We start from the raw sequence: 14,684 nt of genomic DNA on the forward strand, positions 1-14,684 counted from the left end.
GCTGACTCATCACCGTCGTCAGCAAACTTGATAATGGTGTTGGAGTCATACTTGGACACGCAGTCGTGGGTGAACAGGGAGTACAGGAGCGGACTAAGCATGCACCTCTGAGGGGCCCCAGTGTTGAGGATCAGCGGGGCAGATGTGTTGTTGCCTACTTGTAACACCTGGGGGTGGCCCGTCAGGAAGTCCAGGATCCAGTTGCAGAGGGAGGTGTTCAGTCCCAGGATCCTTAGCTTAGTGATGAGCTTTGTGGGCACTATGGTGTTGAACGCTGAGCTATAGTCAATGAATAGCATTCTCACATCGGTGTTCCTTTTGTCCAGATGGGAAAGGGCAGTGGGGCGTGCGATTGAGATTGGGTCATCTGTGGATCTCTTGGGGCGGTATGCGAATTGGAGTGGGTCTAGGGTTTCTGGCATGATGGTGTTGATGTGAGCCATGACCAGAATTTCAAAGCACTTCATGGCTACTGATGTGAGTGCTATGGGGTGGTAATCATTTAGGCAGGTTACCTTTGCTTTCTTGGGCACAGGCACTATGGTGGTTTGATTGAAACGTTGGTATTACAGACTCGGCCAGGATGAGGTTGAAAATGTCAGTCAAGACACTTGCCAGGAGCATATACCCACGTGGGTGATTGAAAGATGAACTAAGTTCCACACTCCAATCCAGTTGGTGGTGGTAATGCACCTTAAAGTTGGTTGGCAACCTCCATTTAATGTCCAAAGAAGAAGAAGAAGCCTGAAGGAGGAGAGATTACTAGAAACAAACTCGGTTTACCCTTATATCTGTGGATTAATTGTCGGAGTAGAGGACCTTGTGCATTTCAGGTAAAAATAACAACCCAATGTTTATATCCCAGGACAAATTAGCTAGCAACAGCAAGCTAACTAGCTACATTTCCATAAATGTTTAATGCTTTTCGACCTATCCCCAAATTAATATAGTTGGTTCAGAGTTCGTTTTGACATTTCAACCTGCGTGTCGGGGACAACATCAACATGTGCGGACGCACGCACGCACTCGAGCGAGCGGTCTGGTCAGCATCTTATATTCCTTCAAGTGAGCATAAAAGGCATTTAGCTCGTTTGGGAGTTCTGGATCGCTGGGCAAATCATGGCTGGGTTTCTTTTTGTAATCTGATATCGTCTGCAAGCACTGCGACGGCGCTGGTGTAATAGGATTCCACCTTCGTCCTATATTGTCCTATTTCAGTGCCACGCTCAGGTTGAAGGCTTTGTGTTTGTGTGTGTGTGTGCGTGCGTGCGTGCTTGCTATGTGCTACTGTGTGTGTATGTTTATGTGTGTGTGTGTGTGTGTGTGTGTGTGTGTGACTGCACACCAGCTTCTATAAACAGATAGAACAATCAGCTGGATTGTCTGAATCTTGAACTTCCAGACAGTAAATAAGCGGTTAGAGAGTGGACCCCAATTATCCTTTTCTAAGTGGAAGTAAGAACAGAGGATAGGCTTTTATCTTGAACTGCACAGGGGAGCATGTGATATGTAGATGGAGTCTATTCTGTTTGGTCTGTTACAGTATGTGTTTGTAGGTTAATGTGAAGTGGGTGTGTGTGTGTTAATCCAACAACATGTAGCTAAGCCTTTCAAGTAAGTACACTAATGATCAATGTTAAACAGTGTTGACTAACCCATTTGGTATTCAAATCACCTGCTCCTATTGCCCCCCATTCACTTTGGCTTGGACCAACTCGTAGTCAGCCACAGTTGGACCAGTTTGGACTCGTTCAGTCAGCCATCCAGCCAGCTAGTCAGTTAGTCACGTTATCGTCACATTTCCGTCTCCCCTCTACAGGCAGCGGTAACCATCCAAGACAGTTTCTACGAGGTACAGAAGCTCCTCCTCCGTGAGAGTGACCGCTCCGGCCCCTGCCCACCGAGACCACACCCCCCGTGTCTCCAGGAGCAGGAGAAGCATCGTAACCAGGAGAAGCGCCGTGAGGAGGTGGCGGCGGCGGTGCGGTTACAGGGTCAGCTGCGCCAGGTAGGGATGGCTAGCGTCGATTAGCTTTTTGATTTGCGTTTTGTCCTTGAAATGGATAAGTAAGCAAGCATCCATCTAGTATGCGCTCAATTCACTTATTATATTTGTCTTGGAAAACTTTGTGAAAAACTTTGTGAAAAATAACTATATTTGGACTATTGATCCATTAATTGGCCCTAGCAACTATCAACCAGTTCATTCTGAAAAACGAATATATTCCTGCTCTCCAGGAGAGGCAGCAGTGGGAGAGGGAGTGCCAGATGCGCCACAGCCAACAGGGGGAGCTGGAGAGCAGGCTAGAGGAGAGGGAGAGACGGTCTCACCTGGAGGCTGAGAGGCTGAAGCAGGAGTGGGAAGAGCTCGAAGAGCAGCTGGGGGAGTACCAGCAGAGCCTGGAGAGGCTGAGGGAGGGCCAGAGAAGCGTGGAGAAGGAGAGGGAGAGGCTGGAGACCCAGCAGAAGCTGCTGCAGAGCTGGAGACACAGCCGCCAGAGGAGCCTGCCTGTCATGGTCATACCGCTGGATGGTCATCAGGTGTGTGTGAGGGGGTTAGTGTGTGTGTGTGTGTGTGATGATGGCTTCAGGTATCTCACAGAAGGCCCCCTAGCCTGTAGCTACTAACCACTGCATGAGAGTGTGAATGAGAGATCCTGAGCATGTGGTTTCCATGTGTTTGATACCGTTCCATTCATTCCATTCCAGCCATTACAATGAGCCCGTCCTCCTATAGCTCCTCCCAACAGCCTCCTCTGGTGTACGTATACTGTAAGTGTGTGCATATGTGTGTGTGAACCAAGGGCATGTTTCACCCTGGGTAAGTAGTGCATTAATGAGAAGTGCCTTTCTCCCAGGAAAATGTATTGCCAGCAGCCAGAGCTACGGTGGCCCACTCAGTCAAACAGACAATTCAATCCAGCCGTTGATATACGACCTGTGGTAATGAGAGGAATTTTAGCGGCATCCGTCTCGGGGCTCAGCAGGTCCGTTCGCTAATAAACATCTTAATGATTGATGATAATTAAACCGCTGTGAATAAAAGCTTCAATTACAAAATATTTAAAAGCAGAGGCACTCAAACCCTGCAAACCAATCAATCCTCTCCAGAAAAACTTTAATTATTCATATCGACGCTTTGTTTGAAAAGCAAGTTGAGCGTGCCTGCAGTGAAATATGCCCCCGAGCTGAGAGGAGAGACATAGAGAATGAGAGAGAGAGGAGAGGCAGGAAGAGAGGGAGAAGGGTAGAGACGGCGAAAGGAGAGAGAAAGAGAGAGAGGAGAATAAGGAGAGGTGTTCTTATACCCTGCCCTCTGCCTGCCTCTCTACAGGACCTTGTACGCTAAAACCGAGGACCTCAAGAATGCAGAGTATTTACCCTCTAGGCCTCAATGGGGTTTGAGCTTGTGTTGTGATGTTCAGCAGGTGCTATGAGTCAACGATTAGAGCGTGGAATGGAGGGGGTCTCATATGCGTGTCACTCTCCTCTTTCTCTCTCATTTACGTACTTCTCTTCTGTATGCTATATCCAGGCTAGGTAAGATGTTCTCCTGCCCCATTCATTTGATCTGTGTCAAAGCTCCGGCGTAATTAGCAGTCCACCACTAACATGCGTGATAGGAGTAGGGAGTCACTGCATGCTGATCTATATGGAAGCAGTGCACTCTCGGGGCTACATCCCAAACAGCAACCTATTCCCTATGGTCCCTGGTCAAAAGTAGGGCACTATGAAGGGAATAGGGTGCAATTTGGGATCAGTCTTAGTGTTTCCCTGCTGCTCTGTATGGAGGCAGGGCTCACATTTTAGCCCCAGGCAGTGGGTGAGATGGTCAGGGGGTCAGAGACGGATCCAGTGACGTATCAAGACCCTCCCTCCTCAGATCCTCTCTGATGAGATGGCCTCTCTGGAAGGATGGTGTTTACACCACCTTGCCAAGAAGAGGGGACCCAGCTCCACTGCAGCAGTGATCTGGATATGATTTACTGTAAACATAATAAGAATTCGTATACTTAACAGAAATCACACTGAAAATATGGATTAAAATCTCTCAAATATGATTTTGGATGATAATGCTGTTTTTGGATAAACTGTGGATAAACCGTTATTGTAAAATAGCCACTGTAGCTACTTTACTATCCGAGATGTGTAGCAATGGTTATGCTGTTGACTCTAGCAAACTATTTTCTTCATGAAAAATCTAATCAAACTTTATTTGCCACATGTGCCGAATACAACAAGTGTAGACTTTACCGTGAAATGCTGACTTACAAACCCTTAACCAACAGTGCAGTTCAAGAAGAAGAAAATATTTACCAACTAGGCTAAAATAAAAAGTCATAATAAAAAGTAACACAATAACAATAACAAGGCTTTATACAGGGGGTACCGAGTCAGTGTGCAGGGGTACAGGCTAGTTGAGGTAATCTGTACATGTAGGTGGGGGCAAAGTGACTATGCATATGTAACAAACAAACAGTGAGTAGCAGCAGTGTACAAGAGGGGGGGCCTAAATGTAAATTGTCCATTGGCGATTTTCATGAATTGTTCAGCAGTCTAATGGCTTGGGGGTAGAAGCTGTTGAGGAGCCTTTTGGTCCTAGACTTGGTGCTCCGGTACCGCTTGCCGTGCGGTAGCAGAGAAAACAGTCTATAACTTGGGTGACTGGAGTCTCTGACAATTTTATGGGCTTTCCTTTTTATTTATTTTTTATTTAACCTTTATTTAACCAGGTAGGCCAGTTTAGAACAATTTCTCATTTACAACTGCGACCTGGCCAAGATAAAGCAAAGCAGTGCGACAAAAACAACAACACAGAGTTACACATAAACAAACGTATAGTCAATTTCAAGGAACTTTAAACTCTCAACCCACTCCACTACAGCCACGTCGATGTTAATGGGGGCCTGTTCGGCCTGCCTTTTCCTGTAGTCCACGATCAGCTCCTTTGTCTTGCTCACATTGTGGGAGAGGTTGTTGTCCTGGCACCACACTGCCAGTTCTCTGACCTCCTCACTATAGGCCGTCTCATCGTTGTCGGTGATCAGGCCTACCACTTGTGTCATCAGCAAACTTAATGATGGTGTTGGAGTCGTGTTTGGCCACGCAGTCGTGGGTGAACAGGGAATACAGGAGGGGACTAAGTACACACCGCCGAGGGGCCCCAGTGTTCAGGATCAGCATGGCAGACGTGTTGTTACCTACCCTTACCACCTGGGGGCAGCCCGTCAGGAAGTCCAGGATCTAGTTGCAGAGGGAGGTGTTCAGTCCCAGGATCCTTAGCTTAGTGATGAGCTTTGGGGCACTATGGTGTTGAACGCTGAGCTGTAGTCGATGAACAGCATGCTCACATAGGTGTTCCTTTTGTCCAGGTGAGAAAGGGCGGTGTGGAGTGTGATTGTGTCATCTGTGGATCTGTTGGGGCGAATTGGAGTGGGTCTAGGGTGTCCGGGAGGATGGTGTTGATGTGAGCCACGACCAGGCTTTCAAAGCACTTCATGGCTACCGACGTGAGTGCCACAGGGCGGTAATCATTTAGGCAGGTTACCTTCACTTCCTTGGGCACAGGGACTGTGGTGGTCTGCTTGAAACATGTAGGTATTACAGACTCGGTCAGGGAGAAGTTTGAAAATGTCAGTGAAGACACTTGACAGTTGGTGCGTGCATGCTTTGAGTACACGTCCTGGTAATCCGTCTGGCCCAGCGTCTTTGCAAATGTTGACCTGTTTAAAGGTTTTGTTCACATCGGCTACCGAGAGCGTTATCACACAGTCATCCAGAACAGCTGGCGCTCTCGTGGGTGCTTCAGTGTTGCTTGCCTCGAAGCGAGCATAAAATGCACTTAGCTCGTCTGGTAGGCTCGGGTCACTGGGCATCTTGCGTCACTGGGCAGCTAGGTTTCCCTTTGTAGTCCGTAATAGTTTTCAAGCCCTGCCACATCCGACGAGCATCAGAGCCAGTGTAGTAGGATTCAATCTCAATCTTTTAGGATTTTTTCCCCCCCTGGTTGCACATGTGACATGCTGGTAAAAATTTGGTAAAACTGATTTAAGTTTGCCTGCATTAAAGTCCCCGGCCACTAGGAGCGTCACTTCTGGGTGAGCATTTTCATCTTTGCTTATGGCCTTATAGAGTTGGTTGAGAGCGGTCTTAGTGCCAGCTTCGCTTTGTGGTGGTAAATAGACGGCTACGAATAATACAGATGACAACTCTCTTGGTAGATTGTGTGGTCGACAGCTTATCATAAGGTACTCTACCTCAGGCGAGCAATACCTCGAGATTTCTTTAATATTAGACATTGCGCACCAGCTGTTATTGACAAAAGGACACACACCCCCACCCCTCGTCTTATCAGAGGTAGCGTCTCTGTTCTGCCAGTGCATGGAAAATCCCGCCAGCTCTATATTATCCGTGTCTTCATTCAGCCACATTTCGGTGAAACATAAGATGTTACAGTTTGTAATGTCCCGTTGGTTGGATAATCTTAATAGTAGGTCATCAATTTTATTTTCTAATGATTGCACGTTAGCAAGAAGAATGGCAGGCATTGGGAGTTTACTCGCTCGCCTACTGATTCTCAGAAGGGTCCTCGATCTTTTCCGGCGTCTTTTCTTTCCGCAAAAGGCGTGGATTTGGGCCTGTTCCAGTGAAAGCAGCATATCCTTCTTGTCGGACTCGTTAATTAAAGGAAAACGTTTCTTCCAGTCCGCGGTGAGTAATCGCTTTTCTGATGTCCAGAAGTTCTTTTCGGTCATAAGAGACGGTAGCAGCAACATTATGTACACAATAACATAATGTTGCATAATGGTTTCCCTGTATGTTTATGTTCATGCTGTTATCATGGTCAGAGTTGTGTTAACATGGCATTCTTCTCCTTTATTCTCCCATAGGACTCACTTCCTGGTCAGTCCGGCGTCCATCTTGACAATGCCGGCTCAGTGTTTGTCAACGAGGCAGCGTTGACCACGTCAAAGGTGCTTAACAACCGCCACGTGCACCACCACATGCAGCAGCACCAGAGAGGTGGGTCCCTGGGGTACGGAGATGATCCTCGAGCCCACAACAGCCTGAACACCATACTGGCCCGCTCCAGCCAGAGACACACGCTCCAACCCCTCTCCCTCTCCAAGGCTCCCACGCTCCACCCTGAAACAAACACACCCCAGTGCTGGGCGGGGGGTGCCAGTGTCACTGGGTACCTCTACACAACCTCAGCTAGACAGGGGACAGAGCACACACCCAACGGTAAGACCCAGCTCACTAAAGTTGTGTGAATCCATGTCTGTTAAAAAGATTGTTTGTTCTCTAATCCTAAATACAGGATGAATTCAGGCTTTCTCTGCTGAATTTGACTGATAACACACAGGATGATATGATGGGATCTGTCATTGACTGCTAAATACCATATAACTAACTACATGTGGCATCAGCAATATAACAGGCTCTTTTTCTCCTGTATCACTCTCTCTCTCTCTGTCTGTCTGTGATAACACATGATATCATGAGTCCTACCTCCTACCTGTGAGAGAGTAAACACAACCTTTGTACCCACCGCACAAACACACACGCGTGAAAGCAAATGTAATTCAGCACACTACTGCATGCAGCTGTGGTGGTTGATGTATGACACACACATACACACACACCCCACACACACACATCCCATCCTTTACAAGGCTGTCTCAGTTTCCGTAGAGATGTGAGGCCTTGTTTGTCCTTCTTTCCCAGTTAATCAGTGTCTCCTGGCAAAGAAATCCTCCACAACCCTGACCCCCACCAGTCCGGCCCCTTCTCGCCTAGGAGAGAGAGAAAAAAATCTATGTTTTCTCTGTCTATCGCGCGTCGGGGGCCGGGGCGGACAACAGCGTGTGAATCAGAGCCCATGGCTGATGGGTTGGAACATTGATCTGAAAAAATCTTTACAAAACTCATTACAGCACGATTTGTCATCGCAGGAAGAGGAGGAGGGGAGGAAGGGATGAGAGATGCACACACATATTAATCTGTGTTTAACTGCTGACGTGTCAGCCGACATCTGTCTGCGTCTCACAGGTTTCAACTGTTATACCTCACTGGTGTAATGTACATGTATACATGTACATTACACCAGTGAGGTGAAAGTATTACTAGCTATAATGAGGGCCCACGTGTTGAATATACACTAGAAGGGATGCTACTGTTTTAATGGCCTGTTTAATGGTTTTCGCTATAGTAAATATCAGTAAAACAGGCTGCTGCATTGTTTACTAAAGATTGCGACCAGAGCACAATCTCTCTCCGTCGATCGCCTTATTATCCCCTACTGTTATTGACCACACATGAGCCACCGTAGAATCACAGTCTCTTGTCACGAAGACAGAGGTGTGGATACTTCTAACCCCATCTACCACAGGGCCTGATCATACCTGACATCTTACCCACAATGCATCCCTCTGCGACCCCAGACAGTCCCCATAATGCACTGCTCCTGTCCAGTTAGAGATGTACAGTATGTTATCTGACAGGTCAGCAGGATTGACAGGTGTTCAAATCAATCAAATAAAATGTTATTTTTCACATGCGCCGAATACAACAGGTGTAGATTTTACCATGAAATGCTTACTTACGAGCCCTTTCCTAACAATGCATAGTTAAAAAGTAAGAACATTTTTATACAATAACAAGACTATATACAAGGAGTACTGGTACCAAGTCAATGTGCAGGGGCACGAGATAATTGAGGCAATATGTGTACTGTACATGTGGGTAGGGATAAAAGTGACTAGGTAATCAGGATAGATAATAAACAGAGTAGCAGCAGTGTACAGTATGTCTATTCTATTTGTGAGTGTGTGTGTGGGGGTAGAATCCAGTGAATGTGCATAGAGCCGGTGCAAGAGAGTTGGTGCAAATAAAAATAGTCAGGGTAGCCATTTGATGAACTTTTCAGCTGTCTTATGACTTGGAGGTAGAAGCTGTTCAGGAGCCTTTGCACTCGCCGTGCGGTAGCAGAGAGAGAATACTTTGACTTGGGTGGCTGGAGTCTTTGACTATTTTTAGGGCCTTCCTCTGACACTGCCTGGTATATAGGTCCTGGATGGCAGGGAGCTCAGCCCCAGTGATGTACTTGGCCGGGCCATGCTCACTACCTTCCGTAGCACCTTATGGTCGGATGCCAAGCAGTTGCCATACCAAGGGGTGATACAGCCAGTCAATATGCTCTCAATGATGCAGCTGTAGAACGTTTTGAGGATCTGAGGGCCCATGCCAAGTCTTTTCAGTCTCCTGAGAGGAGGAGGCATTGTCGTGCCCTCTTCACGACTGGTTTGGTGTGTTTGGACCATGATAGGTCCTTAGTGATTTGGACACCGAGGAACTTGAAGCTCTTGACCTGCTCCACTACAGCCCCGTCCATGTGACTAACCGGTGCCCCCTCACCTTGACTCTGTACTGGTACCCCCTGTATATTGCCTTGCTTGTTATTTTACTGCTGCTGTTTAATAAATCTTTTCCCTTTTAATTTCTGTTTTTTACTTAACACTTATTTCATTTTTTTCTTAAACTTCTTAAAGCATTGTTGGTTAAGGGCTTGTAATTAAAACTTATTCGGGATCAGTGTCTCTTCCACGGGACGGTTGAGCTAACGTAGGCTAATGCGATTAGCATGAGGTTGTAAGTAACAAGAACATTTCCCAGGACATAGACATATCTGATATTGGCAGAAAGCTTAAATTCTTGTTAATCTACCTGCACTGTCCAATTTACAGTAGCTATTACAGTGAAAGAATACCATGCTACTGTTTGAGGAGAGTGCACAATTTTGAACATTAAAAGTTATTAATAAACAAATTAGGCATATTTGGGCAGTCTTGACAAAACATTTTTTTTACAGAAATGCAAAGGTTCATTGGCTCAGTATAAAACTTTGCACATACACTGCTGCCATCTAGTGGCCAAAATGTTTATTGTGCCTGGGCTGGAATAATACATTATGGCCTTTCTCTTTCTCTCATTTCAAAGATGATGGTACAAATAAAAAACAAAAGAACGGTTGGTTTTTTCTTTGTATCATCTTTTACCAGATCTATTGTGTTATATTCTCCTACATTCCTTTAACATTTCCACAAACTTCAAAGTGTTTCCTTTCAAATGGTACCAATATTATGCATATCCTTGCTTCAGGGCCTGAGCTACAGGCAGTTAGATTTGAGTATGTCATTTCAGGCGAAAATTTATATTTTAAGGTCTACTCCTGTTGTATTCGACGCATGTGACAAATAACATTTGATTTGATTTGGAATAGGGGTGTGCTCGGCCCTCCGTTTCGTGTAGTCCACGATCAGCTCCTTTGTCTTGCTGACGTTGAGGGAGAGATTGTTGTCCTGGCACCACACTTATAATTGTCGGTGGTCAGGCCTACCACTGTCGTGTCATCTGCAAACTTACCAATGACCTGCCACTGGCATTAATCAAAGCATATGTGTCCATGTATGCTGATGATTCAACCATATACGCATCGGCAACCACAGCTAATGAAGTCACTGAAACCCGTAACAAAGAGTTGAAATCTGTTTTGGAATGGGTGGCCAGTAATAAACTGGTCCTGAACATCTCTAAAACTAAGAGCATTGCATTAGATACAAATCATTCCCTAAATTCTAGACTTCAGCTGAATCTGGTAGTGAATGGTGTGGCTGTTGAACAAATTGAGGAGACTAAATTACTTGACGTTACCTTAGATTGTAAACTGTCATGGTCAAAACATATAGATACATTGGTAGTAAAGATGGGGAGAGGTCTGTCCATAATAAAGAGATGCTCTGCTTTTTTGACACCACACTCCAAAAAGCAAGTCCTGCAGGCTCTAGTTTTGTCTAATCTGGATTATTGTTCAATCGTGTGGTCGAGTGCTGCAAGGAAAGACCTAGTTAAACTGCAGCTGGCCCAGAACAGAGCGGCACGTCTTGCTCTTCATTGTAATCAGAGGTCTGATATAATTACTATGCATGCCAGTCTCTCTAAGAGTTGAGGAGAGACTTGACTGCTTTGAAAATCCCAAATTGTTTGCGTAGTGAACTTACACACAGCTCTAACACACACACTTACCCCCAACAGACATGCCACCAGGGGTCTTTTCACAGTCCCCAAATCCAGAACAAATTTATGAAAGCGTACAGTATTACGTAGAGCCATTATTGCATGGAACTCCGTTCCGTCTCATATTCATATGAGTGAACAGCAAACCTTGTTTCAAAAAACAGATAAAGCAACACCTCATGGCAAACCGCCTCTCCCCTATTTGATCAAGATAGTTTGTGTGTATCTATTGATATGTAGGCTACGTGTACCTTTTTGGTAATTTTTTCAATTTATGTAGTTCTGTCCTTGAGCTGTTCTTGTCTATTAATGTTCTGTATTGTCATGTTTTGTGTGGACCCCAAGAAGAGTAGCTGCTGCTTGTGCAACAGCTAATGGGTATCCTAATAAAATACCAAATGGTGGTGTTGGAGTCGTGTCAGCCACGCAGTCGTGGGTGAACAGGGAGTACAGGAAGGGCCCCTCTGTTGAGGGTCAGCGTGGCGGATGTGTTGTTGCCTACCCTCATCTGCTGGGGGCAGCCTGTCAGGAAGTCCAGGATCCATTTGCAGAGGGAGGTGTTCAATCCCAGGACTCTTAGCTTAGTGATGAGCTTGGAGGGCACTATGGTGTTGGTGTTCCTTTTGTCCAGGTGGGAAAGGGCAGGTTGGAGTGCGTCATCCTGTGAATCTGTTGGGGCGGTATGTGAATTGGACTGAGTCCAAGGAGTCTGGAATGATGGTGTTGATGTGAGCCATGACCAGCCTGTCAAAGCATTTCATGGCTACAGATGTGAGTTGACAGGGCGATTGTCATTTAGACAGGTTACTTTGGCATTCCCTTGGCACAGAGACTATGATGGTCAGCTTGAAACATGTCGGTATTACAGACTGGGTCAGGGAGAGTTTGAAAATGTCACTGAAGACACTTGCCAGCAGGTCAGCGTATGCTCTGAGAACGCGTCCTGGTAATCTGTCTGGACCTGCGGACTTGTGAATGTTAACCTATGTAATGGTATTACTTACATTGGCTATGGAGAGTGTGATCACACAGTCGTCCGGAACAGCTGGTGCTCTCATGCATGGTTCAGTGTTGCTAGCCTCGAAGCGTGCCTAGAAGGCATTTAGCTCTTCTGGTAGGCTCGCGCCACTGGGCAGCTTGCGGCTGGGTTTCCCTTTGTAATCTGTGATTGTTTGCAAGCCCTGCCACATCTGACGAGCGTCAGAGCTGGTATAGTAGGATTCGATCTTAGTCCTGTATTGATGCTTTGCCTGTTTGATGGGTGTAGCAGGAGTTATTATAAGCATTTAGATTTGTGTCCCACTGCTTGAATGGTGAGTGCATCCCAAATGACACCCTATTCCCTATTTAGCACACTACTTTTGACCATCCTTAGGGGTCTGTTCAAAAGTAGGACACTTTATAGGAGAATAGGGTTCCTTTTGGGATGCATATGTTGTCTTCCCTCTCAAGGAGTTCATTCTCCTCCACACTCTTCCACTCTTCCATTATAAACACTACATGACCAAAAGTATGTGGACAACTGCTTGTCGAACATCTCATTCCAAAATCATAGACATTGATATGGAGTTGGTCCCCCCTTTGCTGCTATAACAGCCTCCACTCTTCTGGGAAGGCTTTCCGCTAAATGTTGGAACATTGCTGCGGGGACTTAATACCATTCAGCTACAAGGGCATTAGTGAGGTCGAGCACTGATGTTAGGTGAGATCGGGCCTTGCTCGCAGTCGACGTTCCAATTCATCCCAAAGGTGTTTGAGGTCAGGGTCTGTGTAGGCCAGTCAAGTTCTTCCACACCGATCTCGACAAAACATTTCTGTATGGACCATGCAATGTGCATCGGAGCATTGTCATTCCCAAACAGGACCAGTCCCCAAACTGTTACCACAAAGTTGGAAGCACAGAGTCATCTAGAATGTCTAGAATAGTATGCTGTAGCGTTAAGATTTCCCTTCACTGGAACTAAGAGGCCTAGCCCGAACCATGAAAAACAGCCCCAGACCATTATTCCTCCTCCACCAAACTTTACAGTTGGCACTATGCATTGGCAACAATTTCATTACGCTTTTTTGCCAACGTTTACTGACACCGGCCATATTCAACAGGTGTTGTACACTTTAGCTTAAGACATGTAGCTAGGTGAACAATGAACCTAGCTAGGTAAATAACGTGTAAGATAACACACGTCACGTAACGTTAGCTAACGAGCCAGCCAGCTAACATTAGCTAGTTAAACAACAATGAACATAGTGCCAAATCATGTCATTACTACCCTGCATGAATCTGCTGGGAGCTAACCAACCAGGTTCACTGTTAGCTAGCTAACATTAGGCTCTAACTAGCAAAGCAAACGGCTCTGGGACACGAATGATAATGTCATACACGTAACGTTAGCTAGGGAGCTAGCTAGCTAACAGTACACTTTAGCTTGAAATGAAACTACTTTCTGTCTAAATTAGACACGTGTTATATCTGCGTTCAACAGGATTACCAACACAGACTGACCAGCACAAATGCCAGCACAGATGCCGTCTATATGGCAGACCAATCCAAACTCCTCTCTCGGCATGTTCAGCCCACTCATTATTTCAGCCAATCATGGCTAGTGGGAAGGTTGGTGTCTGTGGCTTAACCAATAAGGCTCGTAATTTAACTATTTTATTTGTATTTACAGATGGCATACAAGTTTGTTATTAAGGCACATGAAAGTTCACATGTTCCAGAAGGCATTTCTGCCTAAAAATGCATTTTGACAACAACAACAAAAAACATTCAAATAAATGGCTCTCCTGTGAAGTCGTAACTTGCGACATACGCCTTGTTTCCTGAAATGGGTCACACATAAAACATACATTATACTTACAGTGAAGCCGCTCGACCATCTACATCACATTAGTCATCTAACAGAATCCCATCCACATACTTTTGTATATACAGTGTATCTCACCTTCTTACCTTCTATTGATCTCATAGACGGTATAAGATCTAACCACGATACATAATTCATTACTATTTAATGCATTGTATTTGGTGGTATACTGTATTAGTGCACTCTGAGTCTGTATTACGATCCCACATTACAGAACTCTCACATCCCACAACTAGAATAGCTTCCAGGAAACCAATATCTCACCTTGAATATTTTTCATATAACGTTTATTTAACTAGTATTTGACCTCAAAAAGGTCTTATTTCAGATGGAAATCCTCCATCCTCCGTATCTTGCTCAGAGCTATCAGGAGTTTGATTCTATTTCTCATCCTCACCTCCAGGTGTGGACTGTTCTGCTCCCTCACACAGGGCCTTTGGGATTGTTCCCTCTCTCAGGATTTCCATAATGTCCTCCTGCACAGTGATAATGGAAAAAAACTGGAAAGATTGAATTTCCTGAAACGACTTTTGATCCAATGATTCCAATCAGATATTCTCATCTCGCCGAGCTGTTGAATAATTATGGCCTTTTGAAAATAAGTCATGTACCAGAATACTCGTTTGCTTCTGAAAAGAAAGACTTGATAAAAAGCTATGAAGATCAGTGCTCAGGATGACGATGTGGTGAGTTATTGTGCTGGACCCATAGAAATAGAATCTCATTGTAGTTATGTGAGTG

At 45.4% G+C, this 14,684-nt stretch overlaps 1 protein-coding gene across 4 annotated transcripts in view; it reads left to right on the plus strand.

Moving 5' to 3' along the window:
- arhgef28a (Rho guanine nucleotide exchange factor (GEF) 28a) overlaps positions 1 to 14,684 on the plus strand; it is a 110,551-nt gene that overhangs the window by 90,315 nt on the left and 5,552 nt on the right. For all 4 annotated transcript variants that reach the window (XM_071363378.1, XM_071363379.1, XM_071363381.1 and 1 more), the window contains 3 exons: positions 1,820 to 2,008; positions 2,239 to 2,541; positions 6,891 to 7,245. In XM_071363378.1, the coding sequence (XP_071219479.1) occupies positions 1,820 to 2,008; positions 2,239 to 2,541; positions 6,891 to 7,245 (847 nt within the window). The remainder of the gene's footprint in view (positions 1 to 1,819; positions 2,009 to 2,238; positions 2,542 to 6,890; positions 7,246 to 14,684) is intronic.

Source organism: Salvelinus alpinus, chromosome 24 (genome assembly GCF_045679555.1).
Source record: "Salvelinus alpinus chromosome 24, SLU_Salpinus.1, whole genome shotgun sequence".
Lineage (NCBI taxonomy): Eukaryota > Metazoa > Chordata > Actinopteri > Salmoniformes > Salmonidae > Salvelinus > Salvelinus alpinus.